The 12119-nt window shown below is 32.8% G+C and overlaps 1 protein-coding gene across 1 annotated transcript; it reads left to right on the top strand.

Annotated features, from left to right (window-relative positions):
* The first annotated feature begins 3837 nt into the window (after positions 1-3837).
* Positions 3838-7614, top strand: LOC124365941. The gene is made up of 2 exons (XM_046822079.1): positions 3838-4084; positions 5525-7614. The coding sequence occupies exons 1-2, from the start codon at positions 3903-3905 to the stop codon at positions 6066-6068; spliced, it is 726 nt and encodes a 241-aa protein (XP_046678035.1). The 5' UTR covers positions 3838-3902; the 3' UTR covers positions 6069-7614.
* Positions 7615-12119: the final 4505 nt, after the last annotated feature.

Genomic DNA, 12119 nt, shown 5'->3' with positions numbered 1-12119 from the left:
ATTTTATGATTCATTTTTCAAGTTTCAATGTTTTAAAAGGCCTAATATTAATTAAGTGAATTTAGAACAATTAACACACAATTTTGAAACAACTTAAAAAAGCCTGGAGAATCATAAACTATCCACTTTAAAATTGTCCTAATTCAATATGCCACAAAGTGAGTGAATTATTATTTGTTCAATGAACATAGTTTTAATTTTTTTGTTTATAAGCACCTACATCAAATTGTTTATTAATTAATCATGTTTTGCTAGTAAGTCCATTATGTTGAACACATACATTTATTTTCAGTAGCATTTTAATTACAGAACTAATTTATTTTATGCAACATTATTTTGGCATAACGGTTTTTTTTTACATTTGAAATTAATGTTGCAGGTTTACATGACTGTTTTTAAGGAAACTATTAGAATCTGAGAATCAACTATGGCTTTTGAAAGACTTTGATGTATAAAACTATTATGATATCAGTCAGCTCCCATTATAGTTTAACATGATAAAATAATATGAATTTCGCTTCAAACCCTAAAAAAATTAACTGATCGAAGAGAACCAATAAAATTTAAATAAATTCCTGTAATACATTTATCATATACTTTACATGTCTAGAGAAAAGAAATACAGCTTATAGCAGGATTCCCACAACACATTCTCTCGCGTCGTACCTCATCAATTTTCGAGAACAACCTGATTTTTCACAACTCGTAAAACCAGTTCCACCTGACTACCATGTCAGATCAAGAGAGCAAACTGATAAATTTGAAATCTGAATAAATAAAACAGGCTCAGGTCTAACTCATAATATCTGCATCCAAGTTTGAAATAAAGTGTGTCTGTCGTAGACTGAGATACAGGGCAGGTTCGGAGATGCATAAATTAATGGGTTGACATAATGAGGCAACAGCATGGGGCACATTGGGGGGCAAGATGGCCGCTGGTTGGTCAGAGAACCAGTACATAAACAACTGTCCAACACACAGCACCCAGCACCCCTGTGACTTGATAGACCAGATACATAATATAAGTAATGGATCGAACCCATCATAAACTCCACGACATGCAGACCCTTGTTACCAGCTGTTGCGATGACAGTTCTTATTTATGCTCTACTGGTTTTCTCTTTTTAATTTAAATCTAACCAGGTGGTTTAATTTAATTCAATGGCATGTGTGAAAATATGCATGAAAAGTAATTCAAGGTCAGAATATTACAAGTGAATTTTAATTTAACAAGAAGCCTATGATATTTCTGACTAGATACGGTCAAAATGTTTACAGGAGCCTATGAAGCAGCAATTGACTGCAAGTAGTATGTAATGTTCAAACAACCAATGACTGTATTTTGCAGTTTCCTGAGTTTCTAAAGTGTTTTAAGATAACAATTCTTTACTTTTACTTCTTTATGATACACAAAACTGTATTTTTTACTAAATGTAAAACATTATTTTGTAACAGCTAGATTTCAGTTTTTAAACTTAAAAACAAATGAATTTTATTGGTTTGCTAAATAAAGATTTGTTTGTAATTTTTGACGTATGCTCTTTTATTACATTACAGTTTTTGCTGTGGATATCAATTAATAGCAACTCTATTAGTTGAGCAAGAGAATCAGCAGTAAAGAATATTTTTTTTATATTGAGAAAAGTATTGTGGTTGAAGGCCATGCCATGATAACCTGACATGACCAAAGAGCAGAAAATTATTTATTTATATTCCTTATCAAAACTTTAAGAGGTCTAAAAATAGTCTTGTGTTCTATAACATAGTGTTATGTATGTGTTTAATGTTACTGTAAAAATATTCCATAATAACACCATTTGGCTGTTAATATTTCTTCACATGACTTCTCTGGTCAGATTCAATTAAAAATGTCAAAATTCAAGCATATTTCTACTGAATAAAACATAAAAGTATTGCTAAACTTTTTAAGGTAACAACACATATTTTATACGTATTGTTTCAGTTTTGTAGATTTCCTGCTTGGACAAGTTTATTTTACTCACATACTTGAACTGTGTTTAATAAATGCATAAATTTGTCAGTTATGGTATTGATAAATTACTGTGTGTCATTCACAATTCATGAATACCACCATAGAAATTGAGTAAGAATTTCCTTGGACAAATAATGACTCATACACAACCTGCAACACAACATTTTAATGACAGTTCTGTTTTCCTTAAATTCAGATCACAATTACTAATTCATACTGTTAAGTAATGTGGGTGAAAAACATCTGAACATAAGGAAATATTCAGACATTTGTTAATGTTTTAAAATTCATTTAATTGGAAAGTAAAAATAGGGACTGAATTGAAATTATTTCTTTATTGAGAATTTAGTCTTCTAATATGAATCTAATAAACTTAAACAACTAAAACCTGATCAATCCATGGTATAAAAGCTGGTAGTGTTGAAAATCTAAAACCTGATCATACATGATATATGCTCAATTGGTTAAATGAGAAAACCTGAAAATTTCTATGCTCAGCACTTGTTACATATTACAAATACAACATTTCTTAGACTTATTGCTCAATTTTAAAAGTTAAGACAGAGAATCGTGAGAGACAGCATGAAAGGAATTAAACCTTTTAGGAATAGAAAATATTAAATAACTAGAGAAAAATATTATTCAAAATCACTATACTACTCAATATTGTTCAAAGTTATATCTGAGAGCTGTTATTGCCGTAGAAACTTGTAGGATATTATTTAAAACTATTTTTCATAATGCCGTGGCAGAGTGATGGATGAGATTTAGTAGAGACTAGACGCACTTTGAATGTAGAGAAAGAGTAGAAGATAGAGTGGCATGCCCTGATAGATGCACTAAGGAGGATAGAAAGCAGACTTGTCAGGGAACACTTACCAGATGGCTCAGAACATGGTTCTAAGTGCCTATTTCCTCTTCATTTATAGCTGGCAGTCCACCATTAATTTTGACACTTTGTGCTTTACTTACAGCCTTTACGGAGCGTAGAATTTTAAATAATAAGACATGTGCAATACTACTGTCGTTCTTGTCATAACAGGGGAAGGTTGTAAAGTAAGAGGAAATAACTAGCAACAAGATTATTTTGGCTCTTTATGATGGAGGTGTTGTAATTAAAAATAGATATTTTAATACTACAATTCTGAAAATAAAATTTTAGAGTAGATATTACGAACTATATTAAAAAAAAAACAAATACGTGTACTTACTTATAACCTAATATATTACCTTCTATATCAATTTGATTAATAATAAAAGCAAAAATTACCAGTTTATTTTTTGTTAATTTTTAGACCTAAAGAATGCTTTTTGGGAAGGGTTGATTCAGTGGGAATGTTGAGTTCAGATTTCAGATTCTGGGGAAGGAGAAAAGCTGAACTCTACATTCACGTTTATTTCCAAGTTATTACTTCATTACTACATTACTACTTAAGGTTTTGTGAATCTCCTCTATATATCTAATTCTGCCCTACTAAACATACTTCATATATTGAAATTCTCGATATATCGATGTTTTGTATTTCCCCTTCAGTTTCTACCTATCCCAATTAAATTTCTCTTTGCCTTTGGTGTAGGTATTACAAAGTGATACGACATTCTACTTAGTTTATATATTTCTGGATGTTTCTGTTTATTGCTTTTCAACCCTAATTCATGTTCATATATATGTACCAGCCATTAATACCCAACAAGTTTGCAATATTTTTAAAATAGTACTATAAGATAGTCTCGTAAGCAATTTAATAAATTTTGTATTAGCCATCCTTGATATGTTTTTTGTTCTGGATATCTACTTCTAACCCTAGCTTTGAGGAGGAAAAGAAAAATACACTGTCCTGCAAACGAAAGCTGACCATTGCCTCTGTTTCCAGCATCGTCATTGGTGACTGACTTGGACCGCTCCGTGATGATGGTCAACTCGCGTCTTCGCCAGTCACCCGGCTACACGAGCGCCGAGGTGTGGTTCCGAGCTGCCACCATCGCAGTGCCAATCTGCGGAGCTCTCATCCTTTTCGTCCTCATTGCGCTGGCAGTCAGGATCCTCCAGTCGGACGCCATGGACGATAGAGTTCTCGCTGCCAAGTTGAGGTAAGGCTTTTTATATTATTTTATGGCTCTGCTGCTTAATTTATTGGTACACAATTTGAGTAAAACAAATAATTATTAAGGTCCTGACAGCGTTTTCTTAAAATTGATCCGTTATCTGTCCGTCAGCATAACTTTTGATAGGAAGGTACTAGGAACATAAAAACCTGGTACATAGGTTTCTCATTGATCATAGTTAGAATCAGTATTTTTTGGGGTTTAAATATTGAAAATAAAGAAATATAAAATTCTAATATGTTAACATTGCTCCTATGGGCAATGATCATACAGCAAATGGTAATTTATCTCATATGTTACCAAATCATTTACAAAGCACTGAAAGAAATGCAGCCAAGCCATGTATTATTTATTTTTTGTATCAATGTCATTATAGTGTTAAAATGGCAGACATTTTGTAGAAGGCAATGGTGCATGAAGAAGAATGGATCACCCTAAACCTTGAAAACATGCTCCAGAATTACCTAATTAAATAGGACTATGGACTAACAATTAAAAATGTACCCAATATTGTAAATTGTAGTGAAATTAGGTACAAAAGACTAATATTCATGCTTGATCGATTGAACAACACTCAATCCAACTTAAATTACTTTCAATGGTCCAATTGTTTCAGAACACCAGAAGTTGAAAATCCAAACTCAAAAGAAAATGTTGCGACATAACTTCTGCTAAATCTTTAGATGTGTCTCAAGTGATTAAATACTAGTAGAGTAGTAGTTTTCATAGATGAGTATTTAACATGGATGAGATACAATTTGCATGATTCATTAACAAACCATTAATTGGTTGTATTATTCTCGATCTTTTGTTTGCTTGGAATCCTTTTTTAATAAAAAGAAAGGAAGTGCCACCTACTGAGTTGCGCACTTAGTGAGTAATCTTTTGTTGATTCAGCTTGTCAGTTTCGGAAACAAACCATTTCTCAATCCATTTGCTCTTATTGCCAGTTATCCAAACACAAACTAATGTTCCATTCAGATGATGAAACATTTACACAGCTGGGCCAAATGTGTTAACATTATGAGTAACAAAAGAAAAGCAGTAAATGTGACATACTTGCTTAAACATTTGTTTTTAATGTTAATTTTGAAATAATTAATGAACTGACGAAAACATTCATACATGTAATTTTGAATACAAGAGATATTACACTTGAAATATTTATTCATAGTGTTTAAGTTTTCCAAAAATTATTCAAAGGGATTCCCAACATAGATATGTACTATAAAATAAAAATAAAAATAAAATATTTGTCAGTATTTAAAAACTAGTTAAAACAGTTACATAATTATGTACGTTTAAGAAAACTTGGTAGTTATAAATTCAATGTTACTGAAATTTCAGTTTGTAACTACTACTTTTGAATATATATTTGAGTATTATAGTTTGTTTTATTAATATATTTTCTGTTTTTGCTTACAGGGCAAAACATAGTGGATTTTCTCCAGTGAGCTTAAACGGACCAAGTTTTGTCCACCAGTTGCACGACCACGAGAGGAATGAAATCAATGGCAACCTCACTTCCAAGAAGATGCCTCTGTTGTTCCACCACGAGTCTGTGAATACAACCATGTCTTCCGTTCCTTTCACGGGGTGTGTCAACCGCCCGACCAACCATGGGCAAGGCGTCAATGTCTTGCACAGCTGCCAGCAGCGACACAAGAACGAAGCCAACGCGAAGCTCAACCTCTCACAGAACGTGGCAGAACCACCTGTTCCTGTCGTTCCGGTGCACTCGGCCACACAGACCTCCCCAGAGCCACCGTCGAATCTCATCGACCTTCACAAATCCACCAGTCCTTGCAACAACAACTGCAACATCTACCAGAATGAAGAATCCCCCGACGAGCTACATCCTGCCTGTGCCCTCCTGTCCTCCGCTCCAACCAATCACAAACTGACCTACAAGAAACCGTTGGTCACCTCCTGGACGGAATCCGACGTCAGGTTCCCTCACTTGCAGTAGACTTGATCTCTTATCTGAACCATAATCTTGAGAATCTGTATTGTTTCTTTGTAATGTATGTCGCTTGTTTCAATTATTTGTGATCATTAGTTTTAGTTGTATTGTATATATGCGTAGGAGAATTAACTTCACGAATTTTATCTTTCTGTGATCTTGAGGAACAAAATGTTGATGCTGATGTTTCATTCACTCTTTACTGACATAAAGAACTGATAAGTAAGTCAATGAGATTTTTGAAACAAAGCGTCACATTTTATACTCTTACCTATCAGGCTGCCAGCTCCTTGTTGTTTTATCTCATGTCATAGATTGTAATACCCGAAAAGTAAAAATTACTATAAATTACCATCTGAAACAAAAACTTCCATTTGACACTGAAAATGGAAGTATTCAAATTGATTCATCTTGAGGTCCTCTTAAACCATAAATTGAGGTCACTACACCAAAGACAAAATGCGTATTTTCTATTTTATTAATGTTTTACGGTTGGCAGCTTAAAAATAAGACTAAAATGCGAAACAAGACTTTTGTATGTTTTGTGTAGCTTATCTGATAGTCCTAGTCAATGTAAAGAATTTTTATACATTTTGTACATAATGTAATTTTAAGACAATATATTTTTGGTCAACAAAAATGGTTTTCAATTAGCTAGTTTTTGTACCATGTGTCTAACTAAATCAACTGATTTTTCAGAACCTTCAGAAATGCCTCAGGTTTAAATAGCAACTAAAGCAATAGTTTTGTGGAATTATTTTAGCTGTGTTTTATTTATAGAATTTGTTTGAAGATTAACAACTTGTCACATTAACTATCAATGAATAACTCCTACGTAATTATTTTGAAACCATCAAGAAAAATTTGAAAATCATTTTAAGTTACCATTACTACCAATGTACCATATGTGCTATTGTATATATATGTATTTTACAATTTGGTATTAATTTATTAACAGTTTATGTTCAATATAAAAGTTAAATTACAAAATATGTTTAAAATTCTTAAAATACTTCAGATGGTCAAAGATGTACATTGTTGTATTTTCTCAAAGTTAATAATTTCTGAACATCGAGCAGAATAGTTGCTTTATGCAGTTTGTTCATCAAACATGTTGTTTGAAGCAAATAAACACCATTTGTTTATAGCAAAAGTGATTTATTATTTATGGAACAACTTCTGATCTTACAGAATTATTAATTTTGCAGAAAAAATACAACAGAATGATTTTAAATCATAATAGTACTGATTTTGTTACAGCAAATGTTAAAGGTTATAATATTTTACATGTGTATTGATATGTGCATAATATAAATTTGTTTTTAAGATGTATATATGACTTGTATATGCTATTGTCCAAATATTTTGTACACTATATTAACATTGTATAAATACAAGACTGTACTTATCATATAAATGAATGCAATCAAAATCGTTTGTGCCTAAAGTTGCATAGCCATATGCAATATTGTTCTTGATAACAGATGTGCACAAAAATATCTTATTTGTGATTTGTTTCATAATAATAAAAGGGATTTTATTTATGATTATACTCTCGATTTGTTGTTTTCCCCCTGGTAATTCCTACTGTATGATGTGCAATTAATAACTAGAAATAAATCCACAAACTATAAATAACTAGAAATAAATTTTTCGTATTCATGATCAGAATCTGAGATTATAATATTAGCAAATATGGATTGGTGTGATGAGTTGAGGTCTGGGGTCAGCCGCGACCAGCTGTTTTCTGACCCGCGTCATCCAGTAACATTTTATACTCATGAGTAAGCTATACTCTTGGACAAGTTTGAGCAAGGACGTAGCCAGCGAGGGGGACCAAGGGGTCTGGACCTCCCCAAATTACAAATTTTTTCTATTACTTTTTTAGTAAATGATTATTATTATTTAAATAATTCAGTATTACTCACATGTACTGCTGAAAGATCGTTCTCAACAAAGAACTCAATAGATTCAATAGATTGTTGTCTTCAATAGATTGTTAGGGGTTGTGTTTCAAGAACATTTTAAGGATCAAAATGAGGCCTTAATCACTGTCCACTACACAAAAATATAAGTTGTCAGGACCCTCTCAAAATTTTATCCTGGCTATTTTCTTAGTTCAGAGTGTTATGTTTTTGTTAGGTATAATTTGTCTCATTACAGATTTTAATTATTTATGTATACTAATATGACTTTAGTATGGTAATATTACAAATAACCAAAATCTGGGTTTGACTGGGGAAGGCCGTAGGACTAAAAGGGCAGAAATGAATTTGTGTGTATGGGTGTGAAACTCTTGTCCCAACCACAGTCCATATTTCCTAACATGAGTGTAAAATCACACTATTTATAGTCCGAGAGATGAGAACTAATTTTCACTATATGAAAAGCAACCTAGGATTTTTTAACATACAGATTAACCCTTTGAGTGCCAGAGCATCGCTAGTTGCAATCCTGCATTATATGCAAGAAATGCCAGAATCGCTATTTGTGACTTCTGCAGTAACGCTTATATTTTATATAGTATTTATCTCAATTGGCTCAATGACTATACATATGAATTCCAAAGGCTTCAACATAACTTTTAATTAAGGTTTTGTTGCATTTTGGGTAGATTCTGATTTTTACGGCGGTTGTAAAGAGATTGCGTCCTAGTCGAGTTTAGACAGCGACACAGACGAGCCGTCACATGTTTTGTTTGCGCTGGTGTTTATTTCATAAATTATTGTAAATATTGAAAGTTTTTAAGTGTAAATGGGTTTGTAGTGTTAGTATCTTCATATTATTTCATTTGTGTATGTTGTTCTAGTCTGTGTATAAGTAGAACAATGACTTGACCGTGAGTTACGGTGATCGTAAGCAGCTAGTACTTTACTAAATACATTTGTATAGTCTAATGTTTTTTTGTGTTTGTTCAGTGATATCTATAAACAATGAGTCGTAAAAACATTGCTGACAATGAAGACCTAGTATTGCAGGCATTAGATTCAAGCATTAGCAGTGTAGACAATATGAAACTTTCTAGTTTTGTAGCGGTTCATATTTTCATATTTATTTTCCAAACTTTATTTATAAGTATAAAAAAAGTTTTTGTATGTCTTTGTAAAGAATTAAATGGAGTATAAGATAGCATAACTGAAAACGAAAAAAATAAAATATTTCAATAACACTACGTTGTGTCAAAATAAAAAACAAAATGTTTTTGCTCATAAAGTTTTGTTAATATTTTTTTTTATTGGTATAAAAACGTTAAATTACTAATGAATGTATTGTATTTATAAAGAAAATATATTTATTTACAAAACAAACAAAAACCCAGGATATTATACCAATAAATAACTTTTTATGAATTTTTAACCAGACCCTTGCAAAATCAGGCATTTTGGCTCGGCATTTTATGTATACCACATAGCAAAACGCTGCGGCACTCGAGGGTTAATTTCCATTAAGGGGAAAAGTTATTGTCAATCACACAAGCTTTGGCTGGGGTCAAAATGGGAAGGTGGTAAATGAAAAAAGGTTGCAAAAATGGTAAATTATTAAGGTTTTACAGATTTTATTTTTTTTTTTAAGGAAATAGCTGTCAGAAGCATACCTAAATACAGTAATAGTTTTAACCAATTATATAAAGGACTGAACATGACCTGATAGCTACCATATATCGAAATAAATTCCAACAACCAATAAGATGTTCGGTCATATGTAATATAACTATGACTGTTGGTTTTAAGCATCTCAAGGTAGAAAAATGTCAGGTATTTTTAACCCATTTTGCTTACTACTCTCTTGCCTTGCTTTGCCAATACTAGGTTGTGATCAATTTTGCAGAAAACTAGGTTATGTTCTTATACAGTGCAAATTTGCTGAACTATTACAGACATGTTACATAATAAAGAGGTTACTTATATAACATAAAACATAAAGTTACAAAAAATGTTGGTAAAATCAGCAAGCTTACCTCAAAAACTACTTTCTACAGTGCACTGATTTAAAAGAACATGTTAAAAGTACACATATTTAGAAATTGTTGATTGCTCTGCAATGTTTTTCAACCAGTAGAGAGTATTCTTGTCTGTTCACTTTGGGTTGGAGAGTCAATGTGGGAATCAGGGCTGCTAAACTTTTTAGACAGTTACCTTGTATAACTCTTGATAATGTATTCAGTACTAGTAATAGTATTAGTAAATTATATAAGCATTCTGGAACATTTCAACATTTTCTTTAGGATACTAAATCACAGCATAATGATCTTTTTAAAAGTGTGTACAGGTACCACATTGAAACATAATGGCATGCCAAGGAGGCTAACAAAATTTGTTGAAATCTTTGACACTTTCGCAGAAGCTCCAACAGGTCCTCATTTTTACCTTTCGATTCAAGGTGGTAAGGGGTTCAGTACTCTTCCCACCTACCAGTATGCTTGGCTTTATTGAACAGTCTCTATTCCACCAAAGAATTTTGCTGACCACAGTACGCTGCTTCACAGGACTTGAAGCCTCAAAGGCTGAGATCAGCATTCCATTAAGATCTTTTCTTTTGAAGTTTTTCTAAACTGTTAGTAAGGTCTATATATGTTGTCTTCTAATTTCTCTACTGATACATTCATGAGTCCTTTAAGTAGACCCCAATTGATCAGTTTGTAAACTCTAATACTTTCTACTGCCTCTTGAGGGAGCTCAATTGAGAATTTGATATGCCTGTGATTTGACACTGAAATTTTTCTGGACACATGCCAGTTTTTAATATTAACAGCTAACTTGGGATCTGCTAAAGTGATGTAAAGTACCTTCAATGTAATCCTTCTTCTGAATATCGGTTCATTGCCCCTAGTCTTTGCTGACCAGATATTCATAGAAACACTCTCCTCGTTCATTGGTGTCACTGCTGCCCCATATCATGTAATGGGTGTTGGCAACGCAGTCAATGACAAGTCTACTCTTTCTTCTTTTGAAGTAGAGAACCAATCTTTCAATTGTTTCAGGTGACGTACCTATGGTAGGAAGGGTTTATTCGATGTGAATATTTAGTTTAGCTCCAGTTCACGTTCCTTTTAGTGCAGCATCTTAAATCTGCTGCTGTTTCAGATGTGAACTGAAACGTTATATGTAGAAAACTTGGCTGCTCCGCCGTGCTTATACATTATGTCAAAAACATTAGTGTGAACTCAATTGTGCACGTCACATTATATTTTTATATTTTGCAGCCTAGGTGTCTCTGATCTCGAAACAATGTAAAGAGTTCGTTTTGAGCTTCTTTGTCGCTGATCTCTTTGGACGAACATGACTCCAGATTTCAGGAGTCAAGCCTGAGATAGCATCAGATTCCAGATGCTACACTAAAATTAAGGTGAACTTGGACTATACTCAACATTCACATTGATTCAGGTCACAGTGTTTTCCTTTCACTAGGGAAGTAAGCTGGAGCTATGATGATAGCTTCCATTCTCCTGGCTGAGCGTCCTCTACTTCTACCGCAAACAGATCAATGATGAAAATTGCAATAGACTGATTTAAAAAAATCTACTAATGTGTGTATGGAGTGTATGATAGAGGTAACAGTAAACAAATACTTGGTTATAGGAATTGTAAATCAGGTAAAACAGGATTTGCCATTATTATATACAATGGCAAATCCTGTTTTTCTTTCAAAACATCCATCATCAATATTACATTCCAAACTCCTTCATAATTAAGAGTATTAGCAACTCCTAAGTCTCTGTAGTCAATATGGATGTAAGAACAACTAGTGGACAAAATTGTGAGGCATAAATAATGAAAACAAAGAAATGTGTTAGGGGTGAAAAGCAATGGTGGAGATTCAATCTGTTCTAGCAAAAACATCTGAGTAATTTTCATCTGGGAATGGATGTAAGAGTTTAAGGATTGTGATATTTACTCCAGTGATGTATCCAAGAATTGAAACTTGAAATTTGAAAAACCCATCCTCATTCGAAAGGAAGGAGAGGATTGAATTCTTTGGATTAGGTTCAGCCAGGTGAAGCCTTTAAGTGAAGGTCTGAAAATATCTATTTAGATGTATGGATATGTCCCCTTCGGT

Source organism: Homalodisca vitripennis, chromosome 7, assembly GCF_021130785.1.
Source record: "Homalodisca vitripennis isolate AUS2020 chromosome 7, UT_GWSS_2.1, whole genome shotgun sequence".
Classification (NCBI taxonomy): Eukaryota; Metazoa; Arthropoda; class Insecta; order Hemiptera; family Cicadellidae; genus Homalodisca; species Homalodisca vitripennis.
This window is presented reverse-complemented; position numbering and strand designations above follow the sequence as displayed.

What these genes read in the sequence shown, in the direction of transcription:
- LOC124365941 (XM_046822079.1), top strand. Translation starts at nt 3,903, where the DNA reads ATGATGGTCAACTCGCGTCTTCGCCAGTCACCCGGCTACACGAGCGCC. An exon ending in GTTCTCGCTGCCAAGTTGAG is followed by an intron (nt 4,085 to 5,524) that starts GTAAGGCTTTTT and finishes TTTTGCTTACAG; the next exon opens with GGCAAAACATAGTGGATTTT.